Here is a 14,131-nt window from a genome sequence, read left to right as displayed (position 1 = left end):
CAAAGATGAAACCCATTTATTGTAACAAAAAGGTTAAACAATGTAACAAAAAAATTATCATTGGCCAAACCCTTTAGAATTTGTCATTAAGTTAAGTTATTTCGGTCTCTTAGCATTTTTTTTCTCCCAAATTATATTGCCGCCAGAGGATTGGAATTTGGAAAAAGAGAAAAAAGAAAGTAATCCGTAAAAATAAATGAATGAATGACTCTGGAGGCAAAAAGTTTTTACCCCAGTATTAATGAAAAAAAATGGCCTTACATAGAATAGAAACAAGGAATCAGATTGTGTTATAAATTGTCTTAAGTAAGCAGGAATTTCGATTTTTCTAAATCAACACGTCATGCAGTTTTTGTTTTGTTTTAACCTTTGTCAAATAGAAATCCATTTTTTACTATTTTATTTTTGTCTAAAAAAGGATGATGTGAATAGATGAAAAAAAAAATATTTAAGAGCATTACATAATTATTTCAGTACATTCCTTTCAGTGTCCTTTCCTTGAATATTATAGTCCAGACAAAATACCATAAATAATTCAAAGAGCTGAAAATTGGTACAGAGCCTTTATACATCGATAAACGTTAAATGTCAAATGTCCCTGAAGATCTCATACATATGTGCATAAAAAGTTATTCAAGGTTAAAAGTCGAAAATATTATTCAAATAAAAGACAAAATACGCGATTTTTTCCTCTTTCTGAAAACTAATATTAATATCTTTTAAACGATGGCAAGTACGAAAAATAACATGTTAAACTTTTTAAATTAAATTTTAAAACCGCATTTTAGACGTACCTACGAAAAACTGTAATTTTTTATTTTTTCCATATTAAATACATATTTTTTTTAAATACATGTAGCTCTGAGAAATAATCATATACATATAATATACACTTGCTTTGAAAACATTTTTTCGATAACAACGACAATTTGACGAAAATAGGCAAAAAACGATATTTTTGATGTTTACGACTCTTATAAGCGCACTACCTTTTAAACGATCTAGCATATCTTAAGCGATTTTGTGTAAAACATTATAGTGTATAAATTGAGTTAAAAATACGTACATAATATTAAAAAAAAAAACTCATATTTAACGAGCCCGAGTAGAATATAATTCCGACGCACCACCGACGCACATAGGAGTATTTCGATCAAAAACCTGGACAAAATTATTTTTTGAAGTAAAACAATTTTTTATTGCTAAAAACTATTATTTATGCAATGAAAGGCTGTTTTATGTAAATAAGTTGAAAAATTTTAAAAACGCTTGTGATAAGAAAAACTAAAAAAAAAATAGTATGAAATTTCATACACCCAAAATGTAAAATAATTATAATATCTAAAATAATAGAGCTTCTAGAAAGGAGCCATTGTGATTTTTAGTCTTAGTGAATCCAAATGCATTAAGTTCAATAAAAACATTTCTGGAAAATGTTAACAACCAGGAAGAAAAACACGTAGGGCGTATGAGTGATTTTTACTAAAAGGGAAAATTTCATTTGCAAATTATTTTGTTAATCGCAAAAATTCGCACCCAAATTTTTGATATTAAATTAAAGGAATAGTCAAAGTTATCATAAATCTATTTTCGTTTTCGATTGGACGTTCAGAGGCGTCCGGAAGCGTTTAAAAGTCTTCTGAAACTGTTTTATTGGCATGAAAATGACAGCCAAAACGCTTCTCGGAAGAGAAATTCTCTTCTCGATTTAAAATCGGAATTCACTCAAGAAGCACTTATACATGAATATTTGAAAGTCAAATTTATCACTCAATCAAAGTTTTTTTTAATTTTTTGAAATACATTATTTGTTTCCGAAATAAATTTTTTAACTAATTTTCAAACTTACTTAAAATATTTTGGAAACCAATTTTCCCATTAATTTCTTGAACATTACCATTTTAGAACAATTTAAAAGATTTCGTTTGAAAGAAAAATAAATTAATTTAAATATTTGACATTTGAAATTTCACAAAAAAAAAAACACACAAACACAAAAAAAAAACAGAATTGAGTGGAAGCGATTTGACCTGTTCCATTCGATTTCATAATGAGTGAATCCTTGAGTGAAACCAATCGAAAACGACATATGTATCGAAGCAGAATAGTAGGGTATACTATTGTCGTTTTCGATTGGCTCTCCCGAAGCGTCCGGAATCATTCAGAAGCCTTCTGAAAGTGTTTTATTCGTCCAAATATGACAGGCAGAACGCTTCTCAGAATTAAAATTATCTTCTTGATTTCAAAACAGAATTCACTCAAAATCACTAATATTTAAATAATTAAATGTCAAACAAAATTTCCTAGTAGAAAAGCAAAAAATTTGTATTTGATTATTCACCAATACAGATATAAAATTTCAGAATTGAGTGAAAAAGATTGAAACTGTTTTATTGGATTTCAGAATGAGTGAATCCTTGAGTGAAACCAATCGAAAACGACATATGACAAAGGAATTAGACTTTAAAAAAAGCAATAAAAATATTAATATGTGGCAGACTCTTTTCTCACTGTGATTTAATTGAACAAAAAACATTTAATATTTCAATAACTACTATTTAATTATTATTCAATACCTGCAATTGTATTTTTCATTTGAAAATTTTATGTTTAAAAGTACACTCGCTCACAATCAATCTCTTAACAATATTCACCAAATCACCACAAATTACAAAAAAAAAATCCAGAAATAACAGCTGACTTTGAACTTGTTTTGTTACACCACACACTTTACACAAAAAAAAAGAAGTGCATCATATGAACCCATGTATATTTACCATCCGCTTTGTAAAAAATTTAATTCAATATTTTGATTTTTAGAAAATCGACTTTTGTAGCTTTTCCACCAGAATACTCCTATTTGCGCCGCACGGCTTTTGACCGCCAAACCTCGTCCGCACCATTTTAAAAATTTCGAAACTTCGCACCACGTCCGAAATTTTCCGCCAAACGGGTGGTGGTGCGGCTGTAGTGCGGCGGTCATGATTTTTGTTTTTTCTATAACCCCTTATAACTCAAGATCGCAAATTTAAAAATTAATAATGTCAAACGACTTGCCTTTAACTTCACTTAGGAGCAAAAAAATGGAATCAAATAAATGATATAAATTAAAAACAAAAATTGCAATGGATAAAATACTTTTTCTTCACAGTCTCATGGTCTAGTTTTAGAGCTTGAATTTTTTTATTTTTAATTTTTGGTAAAAAACATAAAAATGCATACTATAGTAGGTACTAGCGCTGTCAATACAAAATTAATTTAAATGAATTAAAACTTTTTCTGAGCTTTATCTATTTGTTCTTTTCTTAACCACAATAGCTCAGAAAAAGTTTATAATTCATTTAAATTAATTTTTTATTTAAAAATTATTTTTTTTGAATTCACTCAGTTTGTTTATTTTTTTTTTTTTAATTACTTTCAGTAGCCTTTTTTATGAAATAAAACTTGTTTTTTTTTTATGGAAATAAACTGGGCTTTAATAAAAAGCACAAAAAATTAATACTCATTAACGTGTTTTTTTACTTAAATGATATTAAAGTGTAAAAAACAACTTAAAAAACGAAGAAAATTGTGTTTGATGCAAAATTGTGGAGAAACGGATGTCTGCAGAAAAAAAAGTTTTGAGACAAACTTAAACTGTAATAAATTCTTGATTGGTTGTAAAAAAAATCTTTCAAATCAAACGTAGTTTGGCAAAGATAAGGCCAGTTAAAGGACAAGAGAGCAATAATCATAAAAACCGTGGTAACTCGAAAACGGGACGAAAACGAGAAAATTATCTCTTAAGTTTTTCGACTTAAAATTACCTCAGGAATCCATGGTTTTCATTTGGGGCGGTGACTATGGGACACCCTGTATTCATTGTAATAATTAGTTATTTCGAAATTTACTAAGAAGAAAATAAGTTCAAATAATATATTTTTGTATTTAAATGCAAAAATTCAAACAAAAAACTATATAATATATGTTTTAAGGCACTTTCCTAAAATCAAAAAATAAAACCCCGTTCACAGAAACAATTTTTTCTGAATTTTGTAGTTTTTACACAAATGCCGAACTTTCAACATTACTGATTTATTAAAAACTATTGGTGTAATTTATTAGAAATGCATACATTTTAATTAAAAACAAAAAACGAGGGACTGCAACTAAAGCTGAAGTCTCATACAAATATGAAAATTTGTTTAATTTGTTTCAACTACCAAATATTAAGACCATTTCCACATAATTTTAAATACACTAAATTGCTTGTTTCTTTTCGACTAGATTAAATAGGTTCACGATTCACAGAAAATTTATGTTATGTATTACATGACCACCATAATTAGTTGTTTAACACATTTATACAACAAACTAATTTTATGTCTAAAGCTAATTCAATATTTAACTTTATAGAATGTTAAAAGACTTGATTATTGTTACTTTCTATTTGATATGATAATAATTAAAACTAATTAAATATTGATTAATTAACAGTTTTCCATGCAAAGCGACTACTTTCTATGTATTATTTCTGTATAGGTAGTATGGAACGTCACTAAAAACTGTGTTAATATTATATTTTTGTTAAAGAATAAAGTTTTTTTTTCATTCTCCATCTTTTAATAATTAGCTTTCTTAGTTTTTTTTAATCTACTAAATTGGATTCGCTTAATGCATAATTTTAGTTTTCATCTTCTTCTTTTTACAAGATAGAAGAAAAAACTTTACAACAGATTTTTTTTTAACTCAATCCAGCACAAAAAGCCTTATAAAAACAACTACTCTCATACTTCAAGGATTAAAAGGGTTTTTATTTTTTCTCTTTAACTTTTTTTTATAACTTGAATAAAAAAATTTGTTTAATGGTTTCATCCCTTTGTACCTTGTATTATTTTGTACCCAGAAATTCAGATCACGCAATATATTTCAACTTTGTTGTGGTATGAATAAATGAGCAATTGAAAATGTATTTTACTCACCTTTATTCTTGGACACGGCCACAAAAGCACTGTCTTATTAAAATCCTTCGATAAACCTTCCATCAAATGGCAATAACCCACAGCATTACGAAGGCGATTTTTCTCGTTAGCGTCATTTTCATCACTTCGACTTTTTTGTTTTTGCATATTGTCGTTTTCTTCATACTCTTCGTTAATACCATCACTATTAAGGGTTTTAACGATAGTCGTATAGTTTTTACCCTCTAGCTGCTTAATGAATGCACTTAATCCTGCAAAAGAAAAAGAAAATATTTTTACACTCTTTGAAATTAATATGCTTAGGAAAAGTATAAAGCTCAATAGAGAATAGAGAGAAGTACGGTATTATGCAGCAATTAATGAGTGGTTGAAGCATGACTTTGTCTATTCTATTCATTTAAAAACCATATCAAACAATCTTGTTATTAATAGAAAAACTAGTTATCCTTTATGTATAGCTTGCCATTTGACCCTTGAATCACATAAAAATAAAATTCCCGATTGGGTCGCACGAACTTGCTCCTAAGGATCAAGTACTTTCGATTGATTTTTTTTTTTGTAACCGAAGAAGAAATGATTTTCATTTCAAAAGGATAATCATGTTATTTTGAAATTAAAAAATGTGTTTTTACTAGTGATGGGGACTATCGAATTATTTGAACTATCGATAGTTAGTAACTGAATGATTTGAACTATCGAATAGTTCATTCATTCATTCATTCATTCGAATAAAAACTATCGAATAAAAGCTATCGAACAAACTATCGAATAAACTATCGAATAAAAACTATCGTTTAAGAAAACTATTCAAATGAAAAAACTATCGTTTAAGAAAATTATTTGAATGAAAAAACTATCGTATAAAAAAAACTATTGGAATGAAAAAACTATCGTACATATACAAAAAACTATTCGAATGAAAATAGTAACTAAACTATTCGAATGAAAAAACTATCGAATGAAAAAACTATTCGAATGAAAATAGTGACTAAATGAATGAATGAATGATTTAAAACTATCGAATGAATGAATATTTTACAACTATCGATAGTTTGATAGTTTTTATTCGATAGTTTCCATCACTAGTTTTTACACTATCGAAAAAAAATATAATTCATGTCACATTATTAGGGTTTTCGGATTATCCGCGTTATATATATATAAATATAAAGTGAGTTCACTACTGTACTCACCCCGAACGTTTCGCTTCAAATTGCAATGAGCGTGGTCACCGGGAAACTACCAGCGAGATGTTATAAGCGATTTTGGCTACGCAAGTTGTAGCGGGGCGTAAGAGCTTCCGTGTTTTATTGTAGGCTTGCAAGTTGGGAGCAAACTCTACTCACTGTATCCTTGTTGGTGTGAAGCGGCAATTGTATAGAACGTGACGAGTTTATTAAAGGGTCCCACGTACGAGATAGCTTAAAAGTGTCGTAACGATTGAAATTCTGATGTCGTTTTATTTCGATCGCTTCATGAACCAGGCGCGGTATATAGTGAGGCTCTTTTGATAGAACCTTAGCTTGATCGAAATGGATCGACAGTTTTAAGCTATCTCGTACGTGGGACCCTTTAATAAACTCGTCACGTTCTATACAATTGCCGCTTCACACCAACAAGGATACAGTGAGTACGGTTTGCTCCCAACTTGAAAGCCTACAACAAAACACGGAACCTCCTACGCCCCGCTACAACTTGCGTAGCCAAAATCGCTTATAACATCTCGCTGGTAGTTTCCCGGTGACCACGCTCATTGCAATTTGAAGCGAAACGTTCGGGGTGAGTACAGTAGTGAACTCACTTTATATTTATATATATATATAACGCGGATAATCCGAAAACCCTAATAATGTCATGTGTTGACAACCGCGAAAACCTTAAAAGTTATATAATTCATGTCATTTGAAAATCAAAATGAAAAAAAAAAAAACAAACATTTTTAATCTCTTTGTACTCTGGACATACTTACCATAACCATTTATATTTTATTTATTAGAAGAATAGTTAATATTGTTTTATTTTTGTTTCTATTAAAGATTCTTAAAAATAAAGTAATTTTGTTCTTGAACAAGTGAGACAGAGTGTATTTTTCTTTCATGACTAGATGGTGGCTGCGCATTCTCGTGTGAATGTATGCTAATGCAATTTCGCTGGGAAAATTGAATTTTATTGAGAATTTGCATATACTCAATTTGAATTTAGTAGGTACATATGTATGTAAGCGTAGGAGACCTTCGTTGAATGCATCTACATATATTTATATATGCAAAATATATAAATTTTATATTGTGTTTTCATGAGTGCGGGTCTTCAAAAATCAGTCCTTTTTTTGCATTTACATTTGATTCTCACGTATTGAAATATCTATTTTTTTAACGTGAGATGAAGTATATAATATGTAATGTATGTTTAGAGAGCTTTTTTTTAAGGTGACCATGACCATCGAATTTTTTCACTCCCATTTCAAAATTTTGTTGGAAATACCCAACTACAAATTCTCTACAAATTTCAGCTCTTAAAATTAAGATTTAGCACTCGCCCTCCGCGTTTCAAGATTTCCCATACAAAATACATACACGTAGGTTTGAGCTCAGCTGAATTGTTGAACGAGTCAAAAAGATCAATCTATAAAAGTGTCACAGGTGACTATACTGTAACATCCACCAGGTTGGTGGTAGTTTGAAAAAAGTTTTTTATCATAATTTTTGAGCTAAGAGTGGGCTATCGACAAAAATGTAAACTGTTGGAATTACCATAGTTAGTTGAGAAAAGGCCAATTTTTACAGTGAAAACAAAAAATTGATTTTTAAGACGTTCGTAATGTGAAAAAAGTTTTTTTTTGTCAATTTTTGAAATAAAGTTGTGAATGTAATTTGTTGATTATGTCGAAAAAAAACATGGCAATAAGGAACTAAGACGTTCACGGGTTTTTATTGCAGGAATCGTTCAATGGGTTATAAGAGAAGATAAAACCGCGGAGTGCTATTAAGGTGGAAACTGAAGGTAGGGATGCAAAAGCCCCCTTTTTGGTTGTTTGAATATACCTCGTAAACCAAGCAAAATTTTGATATATTGCACATAAAACTTTTTGTAGAGAATTAAATCTCCTATTGGAATAATAGCCCAGTAATTTTAGGCATTTTTTACCCCAATCTGCGGAAAAATTCCTACTGGGCTCGATTTTGGTACAGACCTTCGTTACGGCGTTGTTATGAAGATGTGAAAAATTGACATTGATATCGCGTCCGCGTTAGAAGTTTTCAGTTTTTCGCATATATCTCGTGACCTGTTGCTCGGAGGTCAATAGGGGTCTATGGAAAATCTGTTCGTCATAAAATTATCTACAAATATTGCCTCATGCATTTTTCTGTAAATCCAACCGATTTCGGAATAGAGCTGATTTTCGTGACCTTTTGACCTCTATAACTTCTAACGCGGACGCGATATCAATGTCGATTTTTCACATCTTCATAACAACGCCGTAACGAAGGTTTTTACCAAAATCGAGCCCAGTAGGAATTTTTCCGCAGATAAAACCTAAAATTACTGGACTATAATGTTTTTTAAAAATTGAAAAAAAAAATTTATATACCAAAATAGTCGAAACAATCATAAAAAAAATCGAGTTTTTGAGTTTTTTTGCTTTTTTAGTTGTACATTTTTTTTTGGGTTGAGATAGACATAAACATCGCTCAAAAAAAAAGAAGATTAAATTTCCTTCAAAATGCTGTACTCACTAAATTTTTTCATTGAAAATTAACCGAAGTATGGCCATTTTAATCTATCTTTTTTCGCATTTTTAGTTTTACTCAAGTAAAACAGAAACATTTGAGGGGAAAGTACGATAACTTAAGCACCAAGAACTGATAATGAGGGGTTAAATACAATCATTGTTTACTATGGGAGGGGGGGTCTATGTCCCCCCGTTTTGGCGGGAGGGGCAATTTTCTAAAAAAAAAATACTTAAAATAAAAAAAAAATTATTAAAAAACAACGGCAACACTTACAGTTTTGATTATTACTTTTTTCAAAAGCTAGAATTATAAACTTAATATTAATTTTAAAATGAAGTTATTTTAATCAATTGTCAATAATCAAAAAGGGGGCTTTTGCATCCCTATCTTCAGTTTCCACCCTCTCATTTAATAACACTCCGCGGTTTTATCTTCTCTTATAACCCATTGAACGATTCCTGCAATAAAAACTCGTGAACGTCTTAGTTCCTTTCTAAACGACATAATCAATAGATTAATAGTTAATTTAAAAATAGTGTAAAAAGGACAATTTTTACACAGAAAAAAAATTTTTTTTATTTCTAAGAGGTTGGCAATTTGAAAAAAAGTTTTTTGTCATAATTTTTGGGCTAACGAAAAACAGTGATGTAATTTCTTGGAATTACCACGGTTTTTTTTATAAAAGGTCTAAAAAGTATTATTCGTGTACTGAAAAAGAAATCACCTCACACACAACATTATATATTTGTTGTTACTTGTGAAAAATGTTAGGATAGATTTTATTAAGCATTTAGCGTTTCTAGATGCTCATATATGTAGATAAATAAACAAATTAATGATTTTTACACTTGAAAAAATATTTGTACAGTGTGGTTTTTAAGGTGAAATACAACAAATCAACATAGGCTTCTTAAACAGGAATTTTATATAGACTACAATCCACATCAGTGGATTTACTTTTTCTAAATAATAAATTAAAAAAGGTCACTGTGGTGTATGCGTACTATTTTTTTTTTTTTTGTGAAAAACAATAATGCTTCTATAATTTTTAAACTAAGTCTAGGATTGCGAAAATAAAAGTTGGACTATTCTGGGCTAACCTTGGGCAATCAAACCACGGTTTTAAACTAACGATTTATTCATAGGAAAAAGAATCGGTTTCTGATATGAAAAAATGTATTTTTATTGTAACTTTTGAAAAAAATAGTGGAATAAAGAAAAAAAAAGTTAGACTATCCTGAGCTAACGTTAGGCAAATGAACCATAGTGCAAAACCAACAATTTTTACACTTAATAATATTTTTTGTGAATTTTGAGGTGAAAAATAATAATTTCGATATAATTTTAGAACTAAGGGTTGACTAGTAAAAAAAAATCTTGGGTTATCCTGGGATAACCTTGGGCAAAATTATAAAAATGCAAAAAAAGTTTAACTACAAGACCCAGTCGTGCCTTTTCTTTTTGCTGCATTTAAAAACAAGGTAATAGAGCGTGATACAGATACACAAATTACCCTGTTCAGTACCTACAGTGTACACTTAGTGTATATAGTAACAGCAAATCGAATGAAGAATGTGATGGGAAAGCATTTGATAAAGTGGCTTTTATGAAGAATGAATATTATTAGGCTCTCTCTTCTCGTTAAGTTTCTTTTATACAAAATAAAAATGTCACAGTTAAGTACATAACAAAAGCAACGTCCTACTCACCATCGTCCTTAATAAACTCCACAGTGGCATTATCAAGATTTACTTTGAAAAATTCCACAAAGTTCTCAAAGCCTTGTTGCATTTTCATTGTATTGAGAACCCTCGATGACATCAGTATACCCACACGATTCGGCAACAACGACGACGAAGTCCGGATATTCTGCTGTTGCTGTTGCTCCTGTTTCTGTTCGTATTCGTGTCTGCTATTCGGAGTAGTGGCAGTTTCCAATTGCTGAGACTTGTTTTCAATAGTTGATGGTACCAGGGACGACACCGATGACGACGACGACAACAACAACGAAGCCAAAGATGGTGAAATATCCTGCACAGAATTAACCGTAGTCAGGTCAGCTCTAAGGAAGTCAAGGAAGGAAAAGGCTGTCAACAGCAGAAATAATTTAGAATATTGACAGATTGGTAACTTCATTTAGAAAGGCGCTGGTGGCGTCTATATGTATAGGATGATAACACTTTGTTGCTCTAGATTGGTTGCTCTGTTAAATGCCACCTTTTCCCTAACTATATATATATAGCCCAACACTGCAAACTGCTGATATAGAAGTTTCTACAACAAAGTTGTAGGTAGTGTATTCCTGTTGCTTATCGAATTGATTTAAAAATGGCCTTTTTAGTCAGCACTGATGGTATTCTCATTGTCAGCCCCGAGTCTGACTGCAACTCGAGGTCGATTTTCTGATTGTAAATTCAATTTTGCCTCGACATGCCGTGGTGGTGTCCAAATCTGTTTAGCTGTCATCGTGTAACAATAATTGCTTTTTCTGAAATAAGAAAAACAAGTATAAAGTAAGTTAAAAATATCAAGCAATTTTGTTAAATAAATTTTAATAAAGAAGCAAAACCCATCCACATTTGTTCTATTTATTAGCAGAAACTTTATCTCTCCGTTCTAAATTCGTTGTGTATATTTTTCTATTTCAGCTGATTGACATACTGAAGCTAACATACTTTTTTACTCTGCCAAAAAAAAAGTAAAATTGGAAAAAAAAAATATGAAAATGAAATTTTATTTTATTCGAATGAATGCGCAAAGGTTAAATAATATGAAAGTATGTACAAAAATAATATAAAAGTATGGATATAGGATTGAAAAAGTATTCAGAATCACATGTGGGAAGAATACTTCGGGGAAATGTCACTACCCCAAAGAGGAATTTGAAAAGTTTTTTTTATTCATTCTTCTTTGCTTTTGAGACAGGAAAATATGGTTTATGTTAAGGAAAAGCAAAACACAATAAGTGAATAGTCCCACTTGAATTCTAATGAAAATGAGCATTTTTATATTTTAAATATTACTTTCAAAATATGAATTATTCATTTTAGTAAGTAAGAAGTTAATTCTCAAAAGAAATGTTAAAAAAAGAAAAAAAAAAAAACCAAGAAAAATCAATATACTCCTGTTAAGCTTGGAAATGTTGTCACTTCAAGTTGTTTTTGCATTTCAAATTGAGAAATGGTCTTAAAACTTCTTTGTCAATGTCTTATTACGATTTGCAAGTAATTTAAAGGTTGCAGATCAAATATCAATAAATAACAAAGCAAATAATTTAAATAGGTATGGGCCATTTGAACAGTAGGTATCCAAGGTAAAATGATTTGATGGTTAGTTTTCAAGTTGAAATTTTCTTTAAATGTTTAACCATAACAAAAAAAAAACAAAAACTGTGTAGACAGTGTTGATAAAAATTAAAAATAATATTTTGTGCTTAGAAGATTTTCAAATATTGAAAATTTTCTTTCAACTTTTACTGCAAGTAATTTTTTTTTTTTTATTTGTTGAGAAACTTTTGAATCCGTATACTCATTAAAAGACCCGTGTTCAAAATGAAAACAATCTAATATACATATGTACTTGCGTTTGCTACTGACTCAATGACTCACTGACTCTATAAAGCGCTGGTATTTTATGGTCTCTATGGCGTATACATATTTTTTTCAGTTTTATTTTTCTTGTACAAAATATAATAATTTAAAAAAAAAATGCATTTGAAATTAAAAAAAAAAAAAAATTGCACAAATGAAAACTAAAAAAAAAAATTAAATTAAAACAAAATTTTGACAACTGAAAAATATTTGGATAAAAAAAAATTATATTCGTCGAATTTTTTAAAATTTTGGCTATTTCACCATACATTAGGACCAATATTATAAATAAATTAATTATATATAAGTAAAAAATACGTTCAGGAACTGTATGAGTTTCAATAAAATAGATAAAAATACAAACTTCTTAATCAATCCCTCAAAGTCTGTTTACTTTAAAAGTCTAAAAGTTACCAATTATTACGATTTTATCGAGTTTTAAAAACTTGCTTTTAACTAAAAATGTCAAAAATTTAGAAAAAGTGCTAATTTTTGAATAGACACATTTAAATTGTTTCTTGACAAAAAAAAATTTGCATATCATCAAAGGATTTTACCTCTACTTTACTTCATTTGTACAAAGTTTGGACGTTCCGGCCCTTGATTTAGTAAAAAAAATAAAATCGTCAATTTTTTAACTTTTTTCCCTTTGATTTTAGGTCAGAATTTTAGTCAAAAATAATTTTTAAAATTTTGTAACCATCTTAACTTGACAGAAAATTTAATTTGCTATGAAAAGTGTTTTTGAACCATTTCCAAGTTAGGCTTGGTTTTCGAGTTAAATCAAAAAAACTGAAAACCGACCAGTGTTGCCGTTTTCTCAGAAATGCACCAATGGATTTAGTAGCACTTTTGGCTGGAGTATTCTTTTATGCCAAGGAATCATAATCAGCAATAAAAACTCTTGAACGAATTTGTTCTATTTTTGCTCTGGAGCTCCGGTCTATTAAATAGAATAGACTATTAAGTGAGATATGAAAAAAAAAAAAACTTTCAGAATTCTATAAAAATCATCTGTACCAAATTTGAAGTAAATCTGTCCACGCATTTAGGCTGTGGAAATGTGTACAGATGAAAGCACACGGACGGAATTGCGAGACCCACCTTTTCAGAATTCTCCACCATCGTAATGTTGGATTTGATTAAAACCTCAATTTTTTTTCGACACGAAAGCAATACTTGTCCTATAGAGCAAGTAAAAATCAAGTAACAAAAATCAACCTTCATGTACTTCCTTCCATTGACTGCATGTGTTTTTACATTTAACTTTCCTGTACAAGATAAACCAAAATATTAAAATTTTCACAAGAAAAAATTAATTTTCAAATCCGTATTTCTAAACCATTTTATATTTCCTTTTTGAAATATTTCTAATAATTCACAAAATAATATTATTTTAAAACCCTTTATTTGGATTGTTCAGAAAACCATAATAATAATTTGGATCTAGGGAATCAAAACGACTGTTTAAAAAGTTAATTCAATTTTGTTCACTACGGTGTATGAGTGTTTTTTTTCTGTTTTTTTTTTTTTATGCGATGAAAATTATTTAAGGAAATGAATAAAAAGGTAATGAAACCGTTGAACTCTTGTGTTAAACTGGTATAGAAAATAGAATCAAACTCATGATGTTTGCTTAAGCACGTTGCATTTTGGTAATTCTTAAAAATGTTGTAAAATTTTCGCAAATTTTTGAAACATATTTCGTAAGAGAAAATCTACTTCCCCATATCTTCAAATATTAAAATCAAATTTCCCACAGAGCATGCCTTTTAATAAATTATATAAAATCTTTATTATTCTTTCACCTACCCTCAGTTATTTTAAAATTAATAGTGTGGCCCAT

General features: G+C 29.5%; 1 protein-coding gene across 3 annotated transcripts in view; it reads right to left on the bottom strand.

Moving 5' to 3' along the window:
• The window catches only part of LOC129914231 (uncharacterized), an 83,986-nt gene that overhangs the window by 45,596 nt on the left and 24,259 nt on the right, over positions 1 to 14,131 (bottom strand). The window contains exons 1-3 of one of the 3 annotated variants that reach the window (XM_055993379.1): positions 11,273 to 11,395; positions 10,405 to 11,183; positions 4,962 to 5,212 (exon numbers count right to left, since the gene is read on the bottom strand). In XM_055993379.1, the coding sequence (XP_055849354.1) occupies positions 4,962 to 5,212; positions 10,405 to 10,831 (678 nt within the window). In that variant the 5' untranslated portion in view covers positions 10,832 to 11,183; positions 11,273 to 11,395. Of the gene's footprint in view, positions 1 to 4,961; positions 5,213 to 10,404; positions 11,184 to 11,264; positions 11,396 to 14,131 lie in introns of those variants that run through there. The other 2 variants (XM_055993380.1, XM_055993378.1) reach the window with 2 other exon arrangements.

Source organism: Episyrphus balteatus, chromosome 3 (genome assembly GCF_945859705.1).
Source record: "Episyrphus balteatus chromosome 3, idEpiBalt1.1, whole genome shotgun sequence".
Classification (NCBI taxonomy): domain Eukaryota; kingdom Metazoa; phylum Arthropoda; class Insecta; order Diptera; family Syrphidae; genus Episyrphus; species Episyrphus balteatus.
Note: the sequence above shows the minus strand (reverse complement) of the source record. Positions and strands in the feature narration are given on the sequence as shown.